The sequence below is a fragment of the Fringilla coelebs genome, assembly GCF_963513975.1.
Source record: "Fringilla coelebs genome assembly, chromosome: Z".
Lineage (NCBI taxonomy): Eukaryota > Metazoa > Chordata > Aves > Passeriformes > Fringillidae > Fringilla > Fringilla coelebs.
This window is the reverse complement of record NC_140031.1, coordinates 22659864-22682692: the sequence shown is the minus strand read 5'-3', so window position 1 is coordinate 22682692 and position 22829 is coordinate 22659864. Positions and strand designations below refer to the sequence as shown.

General features: G+C 42.4%; 1 protein-coding gene across 1 annotated transcript in view; it reads left to right on the top strand.

The window, feature by feature from the left end:
* The window catches only part of THBS4 (thrombospondin 4), a 39268-nt gene extending 18357 nt beyond the window's left edge, over nt 1-20911 (top strand). The window contains exons 8-22 of the mRNA XM_084225097.1: nt 2243-2380; nt 2933-3010; nt 6290-6442; nt 7772-7876; nt 8101-8208; nt 9645-9804; nt 10495-10613; nt 11436-11488; nt 13539-13732; nt 14025-14203; nt 15625-15673; nt 15773-15969; nt 16457-16629; nt 18736-18875; nt 20770-20911. Of these exons, the coding sequence (XP_084081223.1) occupies nt 2243-2380; nt 2933-3010; nt 6290-6442; nt 7772-7876; nt 8101-8208; nt 9645-9804; nt 10495-10613; nt 11436-11488; nt 13539-13732; nt 14025-14203; nt 15625-15673; nt 15773-15969; nt 16457-16629; nt 18736-18875; nt 20770-20831 (1908 nt within the window). The 3' untranslated portion in view covers nt 20832-20911. The remainder of the gene's footprint in view (nt 1-2242; nt 2381-2932; nt 3011-6289; nt 6443-7771; nt 7877-8100; nt 8209-9644; nt 9805-10494; nt 10614-11435; nt 11489-13538; nt 13733-14024; nt 14204-15624; nt 15674-15772; nt 15970-16456; nt 16630-18735; nt 18876-20769) is intronic.
* The last annotated feature ends 1918 nt before the right edge of the window (nt 20912-22829 follow it).

The window sequence follows — 22829 nt, the reverse complement described above, 5'->3', positions numbered from 1 at the left end:
CAGTTCTCTATTTCTCCTTCCTAGCCAACAGGAAATGTGCTTTGACTGCTCTTTTGATTTACTCCCTCCTGTCAACCATCAGGAGAGGATTTGATGTGCCTTACACCTGTCTGCAAAACACACTGGGGAGAGAAATTGAGTTGAAGGTGGCAGTTTCCTGAGGCATGGGCAGTGTCTCTTTTTTGCCTTACTTGGCATGAACTGCGTCTGCTGCAAGAGAAGGCACAAAAAATGGAGGTGAAGCTCTGAAATGTGAATGCAAGTGATGGACTCAAGACAGCTGTGGTGCACGTTTCGTGCTCCAGACAGCCATGGTCTGAGGCTCAAGCCAGCCTAGTTGGAGCCTGCCAGTACGGATGGGTTTCACCTCCTGAGCTATTTTCAGACTGAGGCAAAGCATGGCAATAATCTCCTCCATGCCATTTTCAGGGTTGGAGCAACTCTACCCATTACAGCAGTGGTGGAAAAAGAAACAGAGACTGGTTTATGATGGCTTGATATTAAAGTGGTTGTCTTAGCAGTAAGGCTCTAATCACTGGAGATTCATGTACCTTCATCTTCCTGCCACCATTCCACATGACAGATGACCTGCTTTCACATTAGAAACAGCAAGGAATTATTGCCAAAATTGGGTCATAAAGTCTTGCTTATTATGAGGTCTTTATGTGGACACTGCCATTAAAATGCCACCTTGTCAAAAGCAGTTTTGTTCATCCAAAAATACCTACTTAATCAGCTGGATTTTTACTTAGAGTTGCACAGGGAGAAATAAAGAAGCAATAAATGGCAATCATTTTGAATTGTCTAATGAGAGGGATGTGTGATGTTACTTGTTTTCGTGAGTTAGCTGATATGCAGGAAAGTTTTTTTGTTTGGTTTTGTTTTTTTAAATTTATTTAAAGCCTTTTATGAATGAACTGTTTCTGATAATAGGCATAATAGGTACTTCCTGATAATAGGTATTTAAAAAGAAAGCATAATACAAATTCTGGCAAAGACAAATCTGGAAGATTCCTAAAAGCTGCCATCATTGACACACCTGAGTGTGTCAATATCTCTGCAGTACCTTCCCTAATTCATTACCAGTTTGAAGACATTACTTTGGTATTCTGGTCTTGGGAGCTGCGGCTCTGCTCTCTGTGCTGTGTAATTTGGGTGCCCTCTGCTGTCTACAACAAAGAATCCACAACAAAATAAGGAGGCACAAAATGTCTGTCCTCGGTTTGCCATTTTCCTCATATTACTGACTGATGTACTATTAACAAATCCTTCTGTCAAACACACTTTGGTATTAAATATACTTTTTCTTGCTTCCATGTGTGTGTGTGTTTGGTTACAAGTTGTAGGTCTCTTGTATGTGCATATTGTCTGGTTTGTTCTCCCTCCGTCTTGCCTAAGTTTTTCTGTTAGTGATGGAAGGAGGAAAAAAAGGCATTTTTAAAAACTTTTTAGTATTCCTTTGTCATGTTATTCACGTTACTCATACTGTTGTCTTTGACGTCTGTGCAGCAGGATGGCATGTTGATGGTTTTGGTACTCCTATAAACATGACCTAGCAGCTAGTTGTTGATGTTGGAAAGGCAGCAATGCAGGATGTGTTTCCCACATTGGCACCCACAAGACCAGTGAAATCGGTCACAGCTGTTTTTTAAAACTGGAAAAAGCAATGAAGTGAATGGTGCCTTCAGGCCAAGGGTGATTTTGTGGACATGTGATATTTTGGGAGACATTCCAAGGATTGTCTTTGGGCCTCCAGTCTAGAATGTGTGGATGCCACTGACACATCCCTGCTTATCTGGCTTATGTTTGGATTCCTTCCTTGGCTATGAGATTTATCCAAATATAAATGAAGGGAAATGCTGCTGCCGCTTCTGTGTGTACAAAACACGTTAGAAGGGGTGTTTGTAGGCTTGGAGTTTTATGGCTTCCCTGATATTGTGGTCTGGAGCCTTCAGCCTCCAAGGGATCTGAAAATTCCCAGCTAAAGGAAGGATTCAGGATGAGAGTTCAGGGCATCAACTACATGCTGAAACGGAAGGTTGCAAATGTTATTTAAATTACAGAGATAGCTGAAGACTTACGGAGGTCAGAAATACCTGCGGAGACAGTTTACTCTCTGAGCCCTCTCTGAACAGAGAACATGGAGGTGTTGAATGTAGCATTGCCTTTGGTGAGAGGTCTGTACTCACAGTCAGATGTTACTGAAGCACGAACCTGTGCTTGGTCCATTTTCTCTTTGCAGTGTCGTTACAACCCTTGCTTCCCTGGCGTGCGATGTGTGAACACTGCTCCAGGTTTCCGATGTGAGTCCTGTCCTCCAGGATACACGGGACAAACTGTGCAAGGGATAGGACTCAGCTATGCCAAGAGCAATAAGCAGGTGAGTGGTAGCACCTCCATGACAACTTCCATTGCAAGGTGCTGGTTTTATAATAGCAGTGCATCTGAATTGAATGGTATTTATTTTTCAGTTGTTCCATAATTGCCTTATGCTGTTAGGCAGAGCTCAGAGTGTTTCAGTTAGAGATCTGAATTGTGTTTGCATAGTTTTAATGGGAGTATTAACAACCTAATACTCTTGACTGGCATAGAGACAAGAAAAAATGTCATCATCTTTCTAAGTATCTCTGATCAGCTTCAGGGGTCTATTTTACTGTAATTTTTTTGCATATTTCTGTAAGCACCCTAGAATGGAAACACAGTTTTTGTGTAAACTCTTCTGCGTGAACCAGAGCACATCCTAAAGCTGAAATTTTCTATTTCTTTAGGGTTTGGAAAGTTGGCCTATGGATAATGTCTGTGACTTTCTGAGAGCAGTTTCAGCAGAGGCCACATCTCTTTTCTAGTCTTAAACTTTGGTTTTGTTTCTTCAGTCTTTGATCTCAATAAATTTACTTTAATTTTTTTATTTCTGGATTTGGTGTATTGCTAGGTCTGCTTAGATATTGATGAGTGTCAGAATGGAGGACATGGACTCTGTGTTCCGAATTCCCATTGCATAAACACTTTGGTAAGCGTCTTTTCATTTATGCCTTTAAAAAAATCAATTGTTCTAAAATTCCACGAGGCTAGGATTGGATTTATGGGTCTGATGAAAGACCAATTAATAATACAATTTTTTTTTCTCCTTATAAATCAAAGAAGCCTTTTCTCTTTTCCTAGCTAAAAATAAAAAAATCAATACTTGATTTGTCATGAACACATTCATCTGAGTTGTATCCTTATCATTTTCTCTGTAGAGCAGGAGCTCTTCTCTCCATACCATCCAGTGGTGTGTGTCTATAGGTATGTCATTGCAAGAAACCTCCTGTGAAAGATTAAATCTTTGCTTCCCTTGTCTCCTTCCTCCTGAGAACTGTGGCAATAAGCTGTTCTCCTGGGTGCTCTCTTTATAGGAGTCATGCACACAGTAACAGCTCTCCCTCTGAGTGAAAGGAAACAAAGAGAGCTGCAATGGCACAAGACTGTTAATGCCCATATATATTAAACCCGGGAGAGCAAGTATAGGAGAAGTAAAAATGGTTTGAAAGCTGTTAGGATCCAATAAGGAGGGCATATGGCCACTTTAATGCTATGAAGCAAGGTGGACACAAAATCACATGATCATAGAATAATTTATGATAGAAAAGACCCTTAAGGCCAAGTCAACTCTTAACACAGCACTGACAATCCTGCCACTTACATTATTTTCCCAAGTTACACATCCACACCTATTTTAAACACTTTCAAGAATAGTGAGTCCACCACTTCCCTGAGCAGCCTGTTTCAATTCTTGATAATTCTTTGTGCCAACAAATTCTTGCTAATATTCAATCTTAATCCCCCCTGACCTGAGAGGGCCTGAGGATCTGAGGCCATTTCTTCTTGTTCTATTACTTCTTACTTGGGAGAAAATGCCTGAACACCACCCACCCATCTATTGTGTCCTTTCTGGTACTTGTAGAGCATCAAGGTCCCCCCTGATGCTCCTTTTCTCCAGGCTAAACACCCCCAGCTCCCTCAGCCTCTCCTCATAGGACTTGTCCTCCACACCCTTCACCAGATTTGTTGCTCTTCTCTGGACTCATTCCAGCACCTCAGTGTCTTTCTTGTAGTGAAGAGCCCAGAACTAAACACAGCACTCGAGGTGTGCCCTCAGCAGTGCCCAGCACAGGGGGACAATCCCTGCCCTGCTCCTGCTGGCCACACCATTGCTGATCCAGGCCAGGATGCCATTGCCCTTCTTGCCCACCTGGGCACAGCCTGGCTCGTGCTCAGCTGCTGTCACCAGCACCCCCAGGTCCTTTCCAGCCCCTCTGCCCCAGCCTGTGGAGCTGCTGTGGGGAACAGCACTGGTGACTGAACACCTGGATGAACACTGAACTGTTCTGAACTCTGGACTGAACAGCTGGATGTAACTCCTTTCACCACCCCTCTCTGGGCCCGGCCATCCTGACATTTTTTCACCCAGTGAACAGTGCACCTGCCCAAGCCATCAGCCGCCAATTTCCCTGGGGGATTGCTGTGGGAAATGTGTCAGAGGCTCATCCACTGAGCAGGTCACCCTGTTACAGAACAAGCAGGACCTGCCTTTAACAAAGCCGTGCTGGCTGGGCCTGATCTCCTGGTTGTCCTGGACATGCCACAGGGCTTCTTCACAGCAGGAGAAAAGTTAAAAGTATCCTTCAGGTGCGAAGGTGATCCTTCCTGCAGCAAGGTATTTTTGAGGCTACCATTTGTGTTCAGTGTTAGCTTTCTTTGATAATAAGCTTGTTTTCTTAGGGCTGCTTTCACTGTTCAGTATGTTTGTATCTTTTTTTAATATCTAGAACATTTCCTGTCGCATTTTGTATCTTGCTGCATGACTAGACATGCAGCTTCCTTGGGACGCCCTGTCTGCAGAGGACAAGCACCAAGTGTCCTGCCATCTGTCCAAACAGAGCAGTGTGGGGTTTCTAATCCTGCATCCCTTCAGAAACAGCCTGGTCTGGAAATGCCACTTAAGAGGCTATTTTAATGCATACCACAGCTTGATATAGGACAGAATATAGGACCAAGCAAATTCAGCAGACTCCAGAATATACTACCCTGGCATCCATTAGGATAAAATGCACAGGCTGGTGTGTTTTAAATAAGCCATACCATTTGTATCACCCAAGGATTACTTTACTCTTCAGTCATCTGTTTATTTTCATCTTCATCCCGCAAGTATGCAGACAGAACAGAGTTAAAATTTGCAACAAAATTAAGAATAGGGATAAAAAATAATGACCATCTGAGCAGTAAGTAGATTTCTCTGTAACAGTGGACTACGACAGTCCTGACAGCTCTTCCAACAGACTTTGTACACAAAGAGTGAAGTTGTATGAAGCACCTCAGTTTAACCAACGGTTGGATGCACATGTTTGTCTGAGATAGGCCCATTTCTGTCCCTTGACATGTCAAAAAATAATTATTCTCCATAAGATAAAAAGACTGTTCTCAGTTAACTTTTATGTCTTAAGTTACAAGTCTACAGGAATGTGAGACAGAGACAAAAGCCATATTGGATGCCTAAAGAAGATCTCACTTAATCTACATTTATCTGTTTATATCTCATATGGTGATTAGCTCAGCCCATAATGAGATTCCTTGGCTTAGTTCCTTTGTGTCTGTTAACACAAGAGAGTAATTCATATGAAATACATATGCATGTGTCATGGTAAACCATAGCAAAAATTTACATGGATGTTCTTATTGCAGCGTAAATGAGGATGGCTATGACTTCAGATACAGAATTCTTTTCTGACGAAGAAGATTTGGATCAAATTGGCTTAAAAACATTTCAGCTTAAAAATAAAACAGGACAAAGACATGATGAACTTTCTTATCTCTCTTTGATTTAACTGTGTGCCCAGCTGATAGACTGCTGGTGTGCTTTACAGTGAAATAAGATTATCCAGCCTTGATGATATATCAGCTGCTGCTTTGAGTTTTGCACAATTTCAGCCACCTGGAAGCAGCACAGGACGTTGCTGGCAAGGACAAGGCATCATGAAGAAGCTTTTGCTGCCACATGACTTTTCTCTGGCTTAACAATACAGTGGTCTAAACGGTCAAGAGCTGAATATGTTTTCCACCATGCACTCTAGGAGCCAAATATCATTTTCCTGTAGAAAATAAAGTTTGTTCACAGTACAAGAGGCCTCAGTGGATAAGCAAGTACACTTGCACAGCATAAACAGTATGACTTGAATCTTGCTCTTGTGCTTGCTTTAAAAAGGAAAAAAGTACCATTAAAAGGCTGGCTGGTGACTTCTTGTTCTTACAGGGGTCTTACCACTGTGGCCAGTGCAAACCAGGATATACAGGAGACCAAACCAGGGGATGCCAGGCTGAACGGAGCTGTAGGAATCGAGCCCTCAATCCATGCAGCATCCATGCCCGTTGTATTGAGGAGAGGAGAGGAGACGTGACATGTATTGTGAGTTCATTAATTCATGCATTTTTACAGCGAAATCCCATCATTTTTAGGCTGGAAATGAGAAAGGCTTTGTGGTCATTTTGTACAGTTGGATGTTTTACTAATTGTGGCACACTGTCCAAGACCAGCTGTGAAAGCTGGCTTGCAATTGTTTTATTCTTGCCACATGTCTGTAAAGCAGCCATATATTAATGTATCATGTTCACTCTGCCAGTGTAATTAGATCTTTTGTAGACTTTCTGTAGTCCCCTCAGAAAAGACTGTCAAGTGTCACTCTACAGAAGACATCACAAGGACAAATTCCTCTCCTGGTGCTCAGCTACATAGCTGTGAGTAAGGATCCTCTCTGCACAGCCAAAGTGCCTGTGTTTGCTGGCTGATAGAGATGATGTTTTTCAAAGTGAGATGACAGATTCCAGGCACAGGGAGGTTGTATGAGGCTCTGCTCCAGCTATGGGAGCAGAGGAGCACAAGCAGCATATGAACTTCCACTGTAAGAGTATACTGAAGTATATTACTTAGTTTTTTCCATCTTGCAACATAAAGCAAGAGACTAATCCTGTATCCTAAATTTGGGTACAGCGCATGCTGTTGCTGGCACTGTCTTTGGTCTCATTTTTAAGTACATCTGTTTCAAAGATAAATAATAGGATATTTTAAGTCTGTGCTGTAATGGGAAGATGCCTAGGTACTTGCAGTAGGCAAGTTCTGGTTTTAAGGGAAGTCCAGATTTTGACATGTAGTTCTTTGCATAAGTCTTCAACACAAATGATGTGTTGGTTTGAAACAGTAATAATTTAATTGGCTAGGAGAAACTTGTGTGCAGATGCATTTGTTTTGCAGATGTAAACTTAGTAATCGCCAATACAGTTTTCTCTTAAAACTTCCTCTAGTTGCAGATGTGTTCTTGAGATAGTGAACAGAACAGTCATCCCATGTTACCATGTGTCCCATGCCAAGATGCTAGGTGCATACTCTACCTAGTTGCTCTTTTCTTTTACTCAACCCACCAGAAAGGAGCCAAAATTAGTTCCTGGCCAGTATCTATAGAAATCTATAGCTCCCACTGAAATCATTAGGTGTCAAAGGCACACATTCCAGTTAACATCAAGTTATAGCTTTTTCTAGCTATGTTTGGATACATTGCAGCATCTCTCCAAGTGGGAAGAAAACCTTTGTTTCAAGCTTTCTGTATCTCTTTGTGCTTCAGTATCTGGTCATGACTTCCATATACTGCTGTTTTCGAGACTGGCATGAGTTTTCCCTCTTGAATATTTCTACAGTGACTAATTAACCTTTTGATATACTACCATGATGTTTTATTGATAGTGTGGCATTGGCTGGGCTGGTGATGGTTTTATTTGTGGAAAAGATGTTGATATTGATGGCTACCCTAATGAAGAACTCTCATGCTCTGCTGAAAACTGCAGAAAGGTAAGAAATGCTTTCTTAATTCTGTAATAATTCAGAGCATGAAAGGATAAAGAGGAAGACTGTAAGAAATATGACTTAATGTATTAATCTTTTATTCAGGTGATTGAATTATGTTCGATTTGGTGATTAATTTTCGATTAATTAATAATAGAAAAAAGTCATTCAAATTATGAAGGCATCCAGTTTACCTACAGAACATCAGATTCATCTCCTTTTCTGTCTAGGACAATTGCAGATTTGTCCCAAACTCTGGACAAGAAGATGCTGATGGTGATGGGATTGGAGATGCTTGTGATGATGATGCAGATGGAGATGGCATTCCCAATGAGCAGGTGCTGTGTATAGATCAGGATGCAGGGGTCTGTGCCGACAAAAGGATTTCCCACTGCTGCAGTGAGAAGTGATTCTAAAATCTGACTCACTGCTGTTTGCCAGAGATTGTTACATACCCTTCATTGTCAGTGGCCCCTTAAATTCTGTCTTTTTCTTTTATATAATGCTCATTCTTACAAGACTTAAACCACACAGCCTTAAATCCCACCTTTTGTTACTACCTTTTATCGTTTAATTCTAGAGCTTTTTGTATAGAGCTTGTGTCCTTCTGTCATACTCTCCCACACCATGACTTTGGGAACATTACTTGCATTAACATATTTCTATGTAAAGAGCAGGTTGACCTGACAACACATGTCATCAGGGATCCAAAATCCACATAAATGAATGCATGTCTTGCCAATAACTTGAAAGAGCTTTGGATGTGTCCGCCAAGCAGAAGAGGTTTCCATGTGGGTACACACAGCAGAATATATTAGAGGATAATTCAGATTGGAAAAGCTGTTTTGTTTTCACCCTGTATTCTTACAAGCCAACTGTTGTTCTGTATTAAGATTATCGACTGATACTGCTTAATGTGCTTCCAAACCAAAAAGCATGCATTACCCAGAATACAAGTGTCCACCTGGATCTAGGGCAGACTAGCAGTCACAGGGGGTCTTTCTCAGGCAGTTTTGCCACAGAGTTCCATGCCAAATTCTGCTAGCTTAAATCAACTGGTTTTATTAATGTTCTAAAATGAAAAAATTAAAACCTCCCACAATTGTAAATCTATTTGCAGGTTCATCACCTTTGTAATAAAGTAACTTTTATATTGTTTCTGTTGTTCTTCTCTATGGGCACTTGGATGAGGTCATGGGTGTCTGGATAGGTGTAGAAATTTTATACTACTTTGAAATAAAGTTTTCTCCATATACCTCCTGGTGGACTTTAAAAGTCAATAGCAGCTTGCTTGAAACAAACAAACCCACCAAAACCAAACGAAAATTGATGCCTTTTTGCATCAAAAAGTTCTTTCCCCATTTTCCAGCTAGTCTGTACCAGAAGGGGGCAATGGCCTTTCACTGAGAGTGTCTGCAAATCCTGTCAGAGTCTGAACTGCAGCTTTTGAGAAGGACCACGAGAGAAAAGTCGGGTACAAAACTCAGGTTCCACACCATGCACCCATGCAAAAGGAGAATCAGAAATCAAGGTTATAAGTAAAGCATTATGGTGCTGGATGTTTGTGATTAGGGTTCCCACAGTGTGGTTCAAATCAGAGCTTTGAGGGAGCAAGTGAAATCTGATCCAGAGCTAATATTGACATAAAATGTCAAAACTGCTCATACTTTTTTTTTTCCTGAAGTAGAAATAAATGCAAGAGTTTTATAAATCAACTAAAGTAGGAATTAAAGATTCATGGCCTGACTGATGTCTGATTCTGTGTCTCTTGCAGGACAACTGTGTCTTGGTTCCTAATGTTAATCAGAGAAACAGTGACCAGGATATCTTTGGAGATGCTTGTGACAACTGCCGTAACGTCCTGAATAATGACCAGAGGGACACAGATGGTGATGGGAAAGGAGATGCATGTGATGATGACATGGATGGAGATGGTTGGTGTTTTTTCACTTTCAACTTCTCTGATGTCATTCAGATTTTCCCAGAGTCTGCTGCATGTTAGTAGATTTCATTTCACCAGCTGTAACCCAGTCTTTCTTCATTAAACTTGTGTCTTTAATCCTTTTAATTTAGTTAATTCATATCTTAGCCTGCATTGGAAGCACTGTACACTGTAACAGAGAAGCCTAGCCAGTTTCATATAGAAGTTAAGGCTGTTGATCATTCAGCATTTCATTAAAGGTACAAACGTTCCAGGGCATCCAGCTGCTGCCAGTCACTGGTACCCCAGAGCTACATAACATATTATTTTCATTGCTATAGGAGGCTTGAAAGAAGTGGAAAAATCACACCTCTTCAAATATAATTTAAAAAGTGGAATGTCCTGTCCTGTAAGTGGTGATACAGGAAGAGGATAAGAATTAATTGTGTGTAATTAAAGGGTGTGATGGGGTGGACAGCTGTGCTTAAGTGAGATGTTTCTAACTACTATTAAATGAGTGATGCACACATAAGAAAGATTTACTGTGCAGGCTTATAATTTCATTGCAGGAATTATATATTTTTTAAAAATTGCATTTCATTAAGTGGTGGCTGAAAAGCAGTAGTGTCTTTACTGTTTTAATGTTTATATTGTTCAGTGTGGACAAATATGGGAATTGTCTTTAACACACAATCCACTTTAGGTGTTAAGAACCTTTTGGATAATTGTCAGAGGATCCCCAATGAAGACCAGGAGGACACAGATAATGATGGTGTTGGTGATGCCTGTGACAGCTGCCCTACAATCAGCAACCCAAACCAGGTTAGCAGGCAGAAGGAAAAGCTATTCTTGTTTAGGGACAGGGACTGCTGAGGCCTAAAAAGGTGCAAGAGAACGAAGCAACTCATGCAGCCATAGTGTTTGTATTTTAATAATGAAGTGTATTTCCTGGATAATATAATATAGTATATATCTAGGTGTTCAGGAGAGTTTTACAGACCTGCTGATGTGAGACCTCACTCTCCTGATGTGAGAAGGGGGAGGCACCAGTTGTACTCTCACTGTTTGGGATGTTGTTAGAACCTCTGCCCAGCATGAATCTTCTACTCTTGTGCTCTGAAATGGGCTCCAGTCCCACAGAGTTCAGTGCCAAACTCCACACAAGGGTGTGAGTTAGTTAGTTACACTTGATACTTGTTTGATCAGGACAAAAATCCTGGTGTCCTTATTTATCTCCTAGTGCTCCTAGGTGAGAAGACATTGTAACTTTTCATGTCTTGGAATTCTGATGTCACCCTCTGTGACTAATGAAAAATGTTGGAAACTATAGAGAAACATAGCAGATTTTTAAAGATGCTTAAGAAATAAACCTTGGCTAGAAAAGAGAATTACTTTTCAGTAGGAGAGGAATCTTGCTTGAACTCTTCAATTAAGTTTAACTGTATTTGTTCACTGTCTTTTTTCTTTAATAAAACTGAATTTTTGGTTAGATTGATGATGCAAGAGAGAAAATATATTCTGCCAAACAAACGTCTTTTCATACATTTATTTTATTTGTATTTGATTTGGTTGTGTTTTGATTTAATCCTGCAAATAGATGCTCTTAGCAGCTGATACTGGAACTTTCTCTGTTCCCATTTGCAGTCGGATGTCGACAATGACCTGGTTGGAGATTCCTGTGATACCAATCAGGACAGGTATGCTGTGAGAGAGGCTAGTCCTGAGCTGAAGCATGCTGCTGATTCCTGGAGAGCTGTAATCCTTCAGGCTAGCCTGGATTTAATTCCTGAGAGATGTTATTTCAAGAACAGTGTTAGGAGATTTATTAGCCTTGTTTGCACACTTCCCTGTGGTAGTACACTTACAAAGCCTTCAACCTTGTAGCCATTCACACAGGCTTCCTCTGAGTTCCTGTGGAAGTGATGTTCAAGCAGTTCTCTGGGTGTGGAACCCAGAGCACTGCTCAGAGCTTCTTAGTGAGAAAATGTCTTTCCCTTTTTGCTTTATTTTTCATTCCTCTTTTATTTCTCTGCTTCCTTAGCAGACATTTCACAGTTAAGGGCTCTATGTATGTCCTTAAGAACCTGGCGTTGCAGAAACAAAATTCTATTATCAGGTGTAAAACACCCGCAGAGCAACACCTTTGCTTTAGCATAGCAAGACTGGCAAGGATCCTCTGCCTATGCCTTTCATATGCCTTGGGCATTCCCAGGAGCACATCCCATGACAAATTGCATTACTTCTCTGGAAGCAGCTTCTGCATAACCAGCCTAAGGGACGGCAGGTTCTCCCATGTGCACCTCACTTACAGCAAGAGGCAAGGGAAATGATAACTCCTGCGGTGTCACAACATTTCATCAGCCACAGACAGCTGCAGGGTTTCACCCCAGAGCCATTGGTGGGTGCTGCTCTCTGTGAAGGGAACTGCAGGGAGCCCACTTACATGTCTCTGCAGGGATCATTCCCAGTCTTGGGCCAGTAGCTGCCAAGGCCATCAGCATTTTACTCTTAAGGTGATATGTCTTTGTTCTTTTTCCTGCTTTAAAAAAGGACTTCCCCCCCCAGCCAATAAACTTCACTAATTTATGTGAAGCATTTCCTGTGTGAAACATGCTTAACCTTGCAGTAGATGCACATGATACACATGTATGGTGCTTATTGCATTTTATCTCAATATTGTGCAAACATTGATTATTCTGACCTAAAATTAAAGCATATTTCTTAAGCAGGGAGAGTATTTGGGAATATTCCTACCTATAAGCCACAGCATGATTTTTAATTTGGCTGCAGGTAACTTCTACTCCACCCTAATAGCTAGTAGCTAATAAGAAGCTACTGAGGGAAAACATGCCTGCTAATTGCTAGAAAGCAATTTGGCTTTGGTGTGCGTACAAAACACACCATACTTCAAGCAGTTTTTTTCAGGGATGCATTTAACAGTTGGGATGGAAAAGTTAAGTAGCCACCCCATAACTTCTGAAGCCTCTTCTGTAGTCTGTGTCCCTGTGCTTTCCCTGTAACCAGCTGATGCAGCCATGGCCTGGAAGGAGCTACAGACTTTTTCCTCTGTTTCTTACTGTATGTCTGCCCTGCAGGATGCAATCATTCAGTTTGAAAAACACCTTCAAGACCACTGAGTCCAAGCACTAATGTGGCAGTGACAAGTCCACCACAAAAAACTTGCCATGCAGGAGGGTGAGAACAGTGCTTGTTTTTAAATAAGTCAGATTTCAGGTGCTCGTGTAGAGTCTCTCATAAAGCTTCATTCACACTTACACCTGTAGGTTGATGGGCACCAAGGCACATGACACATAAGACAAGGGACACGAGGTGTCCAGCTCTTGCTGTCTCCTGAGTGCCTCTTGATTGGTGACACTGCACTTGTTGGATGTGGCTTACATGCCCTTCAGGAGTGGATGTTGACTGGGGTCTTGGGCTCCAGTATGTTTCCTACACCATGTAAGGCTTATTTTTCTTTTCCCTGAGTATTTTTTTAGCTCCTGGCTTGGAACCTTTTTTAGTTCCTGGCTCCCTTGCTTTCCTGCCGCCTTATCTTATCTGAGTCTTTGTTCCTGCTCTCCTTGCAGTTCAGCCACCTGAGCAAAAACAGGTTGTGTCGCCCACTGCTCTGCTTCCAGCTCCAGAGCTGCCACTGGTGTGTTTCACCTTCAGGTGTCTGTGCTGTTCCTGTGCAGAGGCAGGAGCTGATGCTGGCATACCATTTATTTTTTGTTTCTGTGCCTGCAGCGACGGTGATGGGCACCAGGACAGCACGGACAACTGCCCTACTGTCATTAACAGCTCCCAGCTGGACACAGATAAGGATGGGCTGGGTGATGAGTGTGATGAGGATGATGATAATGATGGCATTCCTGACCTCTTGCCCCCGGGCCCTGACAACTGCAGGCTGGTCCCCAACCCGGGGCAGGAAGATGATAATGGTAAGATGGCCCTTAAGGAGCCACTTTGGTTCTCAGGCACTGCATTCAACTCCAGACTGTGTACACCAGGGTGCACCACTGTCATTACCAATGCATACACTCATCCCTGGAACAACAGCAGCACTCACACTGCTGTTTTGGCCCTGTAACCAAAACAGAGGTGCTTTCTCAGGCACTACAGCCAGCAGGGCTGGCGCTCTGCCTGCTCCTTGGACACCCTAATCCCATGGCTGGGGCAGATGTGACTGCTTGCTGCACCATAAATCTCCTTTTGCTTCTCTGATGCATTCAGGTGATGGAGTTGGCGATGTCTGTGAGTCTGATTTTGACCAGGATACAGTGATTGATCGGATTGATGTGTGCCCTGAGAATGCAGAGATCACCTTGACAGACTTCAGGGCCTATCAGACAGTGGTGTTGGACCCAGAGGGGGATGCACAGATTGATCCCAACTGGGTGGTTCTGAACCAGGTAAAAACACACTTGGTCTTTGTTACCTGTCTGAGAATCATTTGAAAACCACAATAAAATTAGCTGTGTAATTGCTGGACCTCTGGCAGACATGAAAACTGGAAGGTGTTGGTTAGTAGAATATTTTCAGGAGTAGTAATGAAGGAGTTTTCCTTCAGATAGCCTTCAAGCTATCAAAATTGATGCTCCTAACACTCTAAAACAGCTACATGCTTGCCAACTTATTCTGGGTGGATTTCACTGCTGCTAGGAGGCAGACATGTGCTACCCTGTTGAAATATTTCTGTAGCAAGCAAGTTTCATTAATCCTTCCCATAATTTAAAAGTCTAATGTGCTAAATAACAGAGCATTTCAGAGAATCATAGAATGGTTTGGGTTGGAAGAGATCTCACAGCTCATCTCATTCCAACCCCAACCTGCCATAAGCAGGGACACACATCCCTAGGCCAAGTTTCTGAGAGCTCCAGCCAGCCTTGAACACTTACAGGTTTGGAGCATCTCCGGGCAACATGCTCCAGTGCCTCACAACCCTCACAGTAAAAATTTTTTCCCTTATACTTAATCTAAACTTACTTGCTCTTACTTTGAATACATTGCCCCTGGTCCTGTCACTGCATGCTCTTGGTAAAATAAGATCTTTCTCCATCTTTCTGGTAGATTCCCTTCAAGTACTGGAAGGCCACAATTAGGTCACCCCAAAAGCCTTCTCTTTTCCAGACTGAAAAACCCCAATTCTCTCAGCCTGTCTTCATAGGAGAGGTGTTCCATCCCTCTGATCATCTTTGTGTCTTCCTCTGGACTTGCTCCAACAGGTTCATGTCCCTGTGCTGGGACCCCAGAGCTGGATGCAGCACTCCAGTACTCCTAGATGGAGTCCAGCAACTTATGTACACTAAGAAATTTTAGCCTTCAGGAGGCTAACGTGTTGTGAGTCACAGGAAACGTGCAGTTTTTTCCCATTGCAAAAGTCTCTGCCAAGCCAGCTGGGATGTACACATCTTCATTAACACAGTCCTGGCAGTCAGTTTAATCTTGAACTCTGTGATCCAACTGTATGAGCTAAGCCTAGGAAAAGCGCTCTTCCTCCCACAACCCTCTTCCCTCTTCCCCTGCACTGCAGTTTTGGCCAGATTCAGATTTCCAGAAGATTATGGTAGGGAAAGAAAGTATCAAAATACCAGTATGACTAATTCTGCACTAGAAAAGCTAACAAATCATTCCCAACTCAGGCTGTGCAAGCAGCTGAAACATTACTATTTGATTATAGTTCTCACTGATTTTAGTTCAGAGCTACAAACATCACAGATACGTTGTGAGCAAACAAAGGAGAGGGATGAAGGAGGTGCTAGAGGGAGACAAGAAAAGGCTTAGCCAATCCAGCTTACCACACATGCTAACCACCCTGAATTTACCCTTACAGGGGATGGAAATTGTGCAGACTATGAACAGTGATCCCGGTCTTGCTGTTGGTATGTAGCGTTTTCTGAGATTCAAGTTCTACAGCAGAAAATGCTGAGAATACAAAGATGTGTTCTGAGGAATGGTTTTTAACTTTCATGTACTCTTAGGTTACACGGCTTTTAACGGCGTTGACTTTGAAGGCACTTTTCATGTGAACACAGTGACAGATGACGACTATGCTGGCTTTATTTTTGGTTATCAAGACAGCTCTAGCTTTTACGTAGTAATGTGGAAACAGACAGAACAGACCTACTGGCAGGCGACTCCCTTCCGAGCTGTTGCAGAGCCTGGCATTCAGCTAAAGGTACTGGTGGGGGCTCCTAGCTAAGCACACAGTGCTCACTGCAGCCTGCCTCTGCCATCTGTGCTGGCCATGGGCTAGGTCATCATGCCATGCATAAGCCAAGACACTGCACTGCACATCAGCTGTGCTGCCCCACTGCTGCTCTCTATTGCTGGCAACTGCTGTCCAAACAGTTGAGTCACACAGCGCTTTTAACAGCGCTGTTTAAGGAACTTAATCTTGCCTTTCTGATCAGCTGGAGCATTTAGTCTCTGCAGTGATTGTGCTCTGACCCTGACTGGTCAGATTGCCTTGTTTGCCTTTGTCCAGGTACCCAGCTGGCTCCTTTGTCCATGTAGGCAGTGGCTGTGGCTGTGGAACAGAAGTTAGGGGCCTGTTAGTAGCAGAGAGGATGCTTCTGCTGACCTGCTCCTCACTAAAAAAAAAATCTTGGTTCCTGAAAGTGACTTTTCTCTGTGGTCAGTGTTGGAAAATTGTATTTCTGCAGGCTGTGAAATCCAAGACAGGTCCTGGCGAGCACCTCCGCAACTCCCTCTGGCACACAGGGGACACCAGTGATCAGGTCAGGCTGCTGTGGAAGGACCCCCGAAATGTAGGGTGGAAAGACAAAGTCTCCTATCGCTGGTTCTTGCAGCACAGACCTCAGATTGGTTATATCAGGTAAGAGAGGATAAGGTGAGTACAGATACTGTAATTTCTCAACACCTGACTCAGATGATAACCTTAGAATTTGTATTATGTCTGGGCTTTGTACTGATGAAGCCTAATAACAAATTAGACTTTTTTTAGGAATTCAGCCCGCAACTCTTTTCCTAGACAATTCCAAGTCTTTGTATGGACCATCTGTCTCTTTTAACTGTGCATTATCCTGATAAGCTCTTTTCTGGCTTTAATACCTTGTATTCCAAGCTACTGCTGGCCACTGATCTGAAAAGCAATATATTTCAAATTTTCTTAATTTTGATATATTAGAAATTTTTTTGTTGGAATTGGAATAGTTAATTTATGTATTCTAGGGTAACAGAATAAAAGTTGTCCACTTAGAAGTTGTGATTCTAACTAACAAGTAATTATCCTCATGTGATAGATTTGACATTACTCAGCATATAGTCAGAAAGTTTGTCAAGGCTTTGTAATGTGTGTTATATATTCTTATTTTGGGGTGTTTTTTTTTGTGAAAAAATAGTTAATAATATTAGAAAATGACCATTCAGGGTGAAACATTTTACTCTGCAACATCCAGCAGAGAAATCAGCAGGAATTATACTTGTACATCAAGGCTGATGTTAAAATGCAAAAAACTAACTGCCCCAGCATGATCGGCTCAGGTCTTTCAACCTTATAATAGAACAGAAATATGGGTAAGTCAGCTTTTCTTCAAGAAAATCACCTACCTGCAGTTGAGATGCAGTAACTTGATGGTGTAATTATTCCACTTTTCTAGTGCAGAGCATCATCCTCAGTGGCAATTGGAGTGAGCATGATTGACTTTTACACTAAAATGGATTAGGAACATTTATACCATCAATTACTGTGCCCCAGCCACAGCGCAGTAGTGAATTGATCTCAAGTGGCAATTTACATTTAGACCAAGAAGTTAGTGAAGCTGCTGCATGAGCAAACATCTCCTGTGGCTGCAGCCTCTCCAACCAGCCTAAGTAATGCTCCCTGTAACTGCGAAAGGTAGCACAGTCTGTGTCACAGTATCCTTTAAAACTAAAGGCAGCCAGGCCTAAAGCGAGCCTCTGTCAGCTCTCTGTCTACTCTTGCTGTGGTCTGGTTAGGGCAGATGCCACAGACCACTGTGTGTCTAGCAAAGGGCTCCCGAGGCTTTAAGGAAGTCACTTGAGCCAGCCTCTCCCATGGAAATTTGCAAGACTACAAATTCTATTCATTGTACAGATACTTTTGAACTGCTTCAGCAAATCAGTAAATAAAATCAGAAACATACCGGGATTTGGGCTTTTTTCTTTATTTTATGAAAAGACACAGGAACTTTCATTCATTTCACTGTTTGCTCTTCTCTTGTATGCAGAAATGTATCAGCAGTATCCTCATCCAGAACAGGGCTCTCCAGGCTCATTGTCCTCTAGTTCATTTACCCTGTATCCCCATAGGCTGAGGACTTGATGTGCTGCAACAAACAGCCCAGCTGGCTCCAGTGTGGTCCTGCTCAAGCCCTCAGTACAGACCACACTGGGAAGCTGGTGGGGGCAGCTTGCACAGGGCTATTTGGGAATTTGCTGATGTGTTTTCTAACAAGGTGCTAGATCAGCAAAACAGTTCCTGGAGTTAATCATATTCACATTTTTAAAGAAATCTCACAGACAAGTTTAAGATCCCAGTGGTTTGTCTGAAACTTTTCCTATTACAAAAAAAAAAGTTCAGCTTCAAACTATGCAAGACAATATCCATCTATCCTTCTTCAGCTGATCTACAGTGGTTCTTCTATCACTATTGACTGTGGAACAGTTCAAGAGCTAAAGAGTTCAGGTGGGCTGACTACAGGAAAAAAAAACATTCCAAAGCTTTTTTAGGATATGTAGAAACCCCTCAAAAAACCCTCCCTTGTCTGGCTCTTGCCAGCATGCAGCACTGCTCCAGTTCCCAGTCTACACAAGAGCTATCTTAACTGCTTTTTCCCCCTGGGTTGGATGGGAGGGATAGCATGCCCAAGAATAGAGTTTCCATGGATAACAACATTACTTTCAGGAATGTTGCAGCCTTAGAAAAGACCTAATAGAGCTTCTATTTGCTTTCATTAAGGGCAAGATTTTATGAAGGCTCTGACCTAGTGGCAGACTCTGGTGTAACTATAGACACCACGATGCGTGGAGGACGGCTTGGAGTTTTCTGCTTCTCTCAGGAAAACATTATTTGGTCCAACCTGAAATATCGCTGCAATGGTAATGTTGCTCTTAGGCCATTTTAGCTAACAACTAGCAAGTGACAATGAAGAACCAGTAGTACAGCTGCTGCATTAAGCCATTTAGCATTCTTTCCTTTGCCCTTCTTTTACAAGTTATTCACAGCTGTAAAATACCTCCCCTGACACCAGCAGCACACTACAGCCCAGCCAGACAGGAACTAACACCTCACAGCTGCTCCTCCCAGAGCAGTCACTCTGCTACAGAGAATGTGCCACTAAGGGGCACAGCTGTCATCAGAGAATTAGGAATGTTACATAAAACCAACTGAGAGCTGTACACACACAATAAATACACTGATGGTTTAATGTGTGTAGATGCCTTGAGCCTGAATACATGGTGAAATACACCTGGAGAGCCAGTGAGCTCAGGCATCAGGCATCACTGTCACTTGTGTACTTGCTGGCTGGCCCTGTGCGTGGGGGGACAAGATCATAAGATGCCTTTCCTCCCACGTAGGAATGCTCTTGATTTTGTGGGAGCATGCTGGCTCAGTTCTCTCAAGGCAAGAGCCTTTTAGCTTAGCCCTGATCATCCACTATACAAAGTAACTCAAACTTCAGTCACTCACACAGAATCTAATCATTTCAGAGTATTTCTGTCCCAGCAGCAGTTCAGGTAATTTGAACTGAAGGGGCTGCCCCTCTTCCTCTCAGCATCCATACCCCATCTTTGGAAAATAAACTGCCAGCCAAGTTTCCTTGCCTGCTTTCTGTGGATCTGAGAAGCGCAGTCCAAGACTGCAGGGGCCATGGCCACTCTGTGGCATGTTATACTGATGGACTCTGGCACTTGGACACTTAGTACACTCAGGCTGGCTCTTGGAGGTCATAGTTAAACAAGGAACTTCTAGACCGTAGTGCTTACAAATAAAAAATTACTTTGTATTTTCAACTGTATTGTAGTTTCCCAGAAAGCATGTATCAAAGCTGTCACTGAGTCACACTTACATGGCAGTGAGCAGGCAAGTGGCATTGCTGCAGGAGCTACAGTCAATGAAACCCACTCAAAAGAACTCTGAAGTCCAACAGTATCTCTGTTTTCTATCAGAGAAGTTCCTACATTGTGCAGAAAAGACTTGAAATTCCTTTCAAGCCTTTTAAAGGTGCTCAGCAAAAAGCAAAGGACTAACCCCCTTTTCCTACATACTGTGTGTTTATATAATGCCCTTTTTTTGAGTTTAGAACTACCTCTACTGCATCAGGGTGGAAATAATCAGAGTGAAGTTGAGGTCGTGCGGTTGAGCTTTGTTGCTGCAGCTCCATTGCTGGCTGCAGCTTTAACTCTGTGGCTGCTCTGTTGCTCTCCAGATAAAATGTTTTGGGATCTGGCAAAGGTAGATTAATGCTTTAAACAGAACTGTAGCTGCTGTTATGACATTGATCCATCTCCAGCTCCCTTGTCCAAGTCTCAAGTCTTTATGCCAGTTGCTGTTGGTCCTGGGGTTAATGCTTTTTGTCCCTTTTTGTGGCCAGGGAAACCATCACAGGGAAGTTGAATTAGGATACATGAGAAATAGAGATGCTGACGCTACAAATGTGTCTGGCATGCAAAGCAAGACAAGCATGTCTCTTGCCTTTCTGGTCAGTGTTTATTGATAAAAATTCAAGAGTGCTAGCCACAAAGTCTTCAGACATATGTAATTTGAAGATTGACATACTCCTTTGTGGACTGGCACTGTAGCACTCACTGTCTTGTTAGCCTCTTTGTGTTTCTCAGCGGTATACAGATAAAACTGAAAATATTCCCTGCTCATTCTTAATGTGGAAACAAAAGAGAAGCATGTTACCTAAAAACAGAGTAAGTGGGTAATTTAAGTGGTCCTTAATTTTGTCAGAAGAGACTAAACTTCTGCATGTTTTCCTGTTTTCAGACACCATCCCAGAGGACTTTCAAGAATTTCAAGCGCAGCAATTTGGTGTTGGGGATATTTAAAAAGTAAAAGCAAACTAACATTGCTATTGCAAACAGTAAAACAATATATTTTAAATTCTTATATGATTTTTGTTGTCAGAATGCACACCGCAGCTTTGTTCTCATTGATGAGACTATGTCAGACATTTTTTTTTGTAAAAAAGTGAAAATAAAAAGGAGACTAAATACACTTGGGCCTCACATCTTTTCAAACTTGCCCTAAAATCTAGAGAGCAGCATGTAAATGGAGTAACAACTTGCTTAAAATACACTCAAGGAAAGTTTGAATCTATTGCTTTTTTGGATTCAGTATTAAATAGGTTGGGAAGAAAGTGGAATTTTCTCCACCTTGAATGTGCTATAAACAACAGGTTGCATCTGGTAATGAAGTGGTTTGGAGCTGTTTGGCCGAGCCATGTAGTACCTTTCCAGTCCTCCTAGGAATAGGTTGTATCTCCTTTAGGACATTTTAAGGCCTTTGGAGACTGTTACCTTTGGCAGACCTCCTCTTAAGCAATGTATTAGACCTCCCACTCCCAAAAATTGTGAGTCAAACTTCCACATCGTGGAAAAGCAAAAAAGCTGACAGCACAGCATTGTAGCCACATCTTATGACTGCATGTGACTTATACAAACAAACAAAGAGACTGCAGAGATAATAAATGCAGAATCACCCAGATAAAACAATCCCAACTTTCACATACACAAAGCCAGGCTTTGCCTGTCAACACAGCCAAGCTCTCTAGGCAGATAGTGCAGTACTATGCAAAGAAGCCACCAAATGATAACCCCAAAACATTGCATTAAACACTAGTAACCATTAGGAAAGGACCGAAAACAGCCAAAAGAAACTGCATCACAATGCACTCTCTAATTTGAAGTGCAGAAAGGTGTTAATACAGTGTGCATTTTTACTACACTGTCTTTCAAAATGGGGCTAGGAAAGGAGAGAGGACAAGCTCCAAGGACTGTTGAATAGATAGGATAACTACTTTTAAAATAACGATATACTTTTAAAATAACTGTAGGATGTTAACTTTTAAAAGGACAGTTGGAAATGGCACTTCAGTCTGGAGGGAGGGGGAAGGAATATAGTGAGAGTTTTAAAATCAGAAGTAACCTTGGGAAAATGAACAGTCTTAGCTCTTTCCGAGCACAATCATACAGGGGGAATGCCGAGTTAAATTATCAGGTGAGAGCACCAAACAACAAAACCACATTTTTTGTTCTCAGTGCAATAAAAATACCCTTAAGGATATTAGAAGCTATCAGAAACTTCGACTACTGGCAGAATTTTCCCATGGGCTCCTCCATTATTGCCAAAGTTTCTGGAAGTAGGGTGGCCCTAGGAACTGTCCCATGAGGACCCCAGAGTCCCACTACAAAAAGCACAATGCCAAAGCATTCCTTTGGTTCAGTGTTTCATGATGAATGGTCCTCCAGTTTCAGTCCTCCTTTCCCCTTGGCATCACTAAACCCAACCACTCACCAGATGTCTGAGGACTGAAAGGCTATTTACTCTGGAGCAACACAGAGGGCATTGTCAAATGATGCTTAATAGATGACAAAAAATGTCGTCTTCTAGCTGAGCGTGGGCTGTAACTGCAGTACTGTTCATTTATGAAGGAGAACACACATTGTAAAACAAATTTACATCTTCCTTATCAAACATTTGCATTTCACCAGGAACAGCCCCTTCTCCAGGCAGAAATCCTCTCAGAATGGTGTGGGCACAGCCTGGGCAGAAGGCTATGCTAACCCATGCCACCACTGCAGGACACGTGGGGCCTGCCGTGCTCACACTTTGCACAAGTGAGCACTTGTGCACGGGTCAGCAGTGCTCACACTTTGCACGAGTGAGCACTTGTGCATGGGTTAGCAGTGCTCACACTTTGCACGAGTGAGCACTTGTGCATGGGTTAGCAGTGCTCACACTTTGCATGAGTGGTCTCCTCACAGTGGAGGCAACAGGCCTGGCCCACCCTGACCTGTCTGCAGCATGGGCAGCACACACCAGCT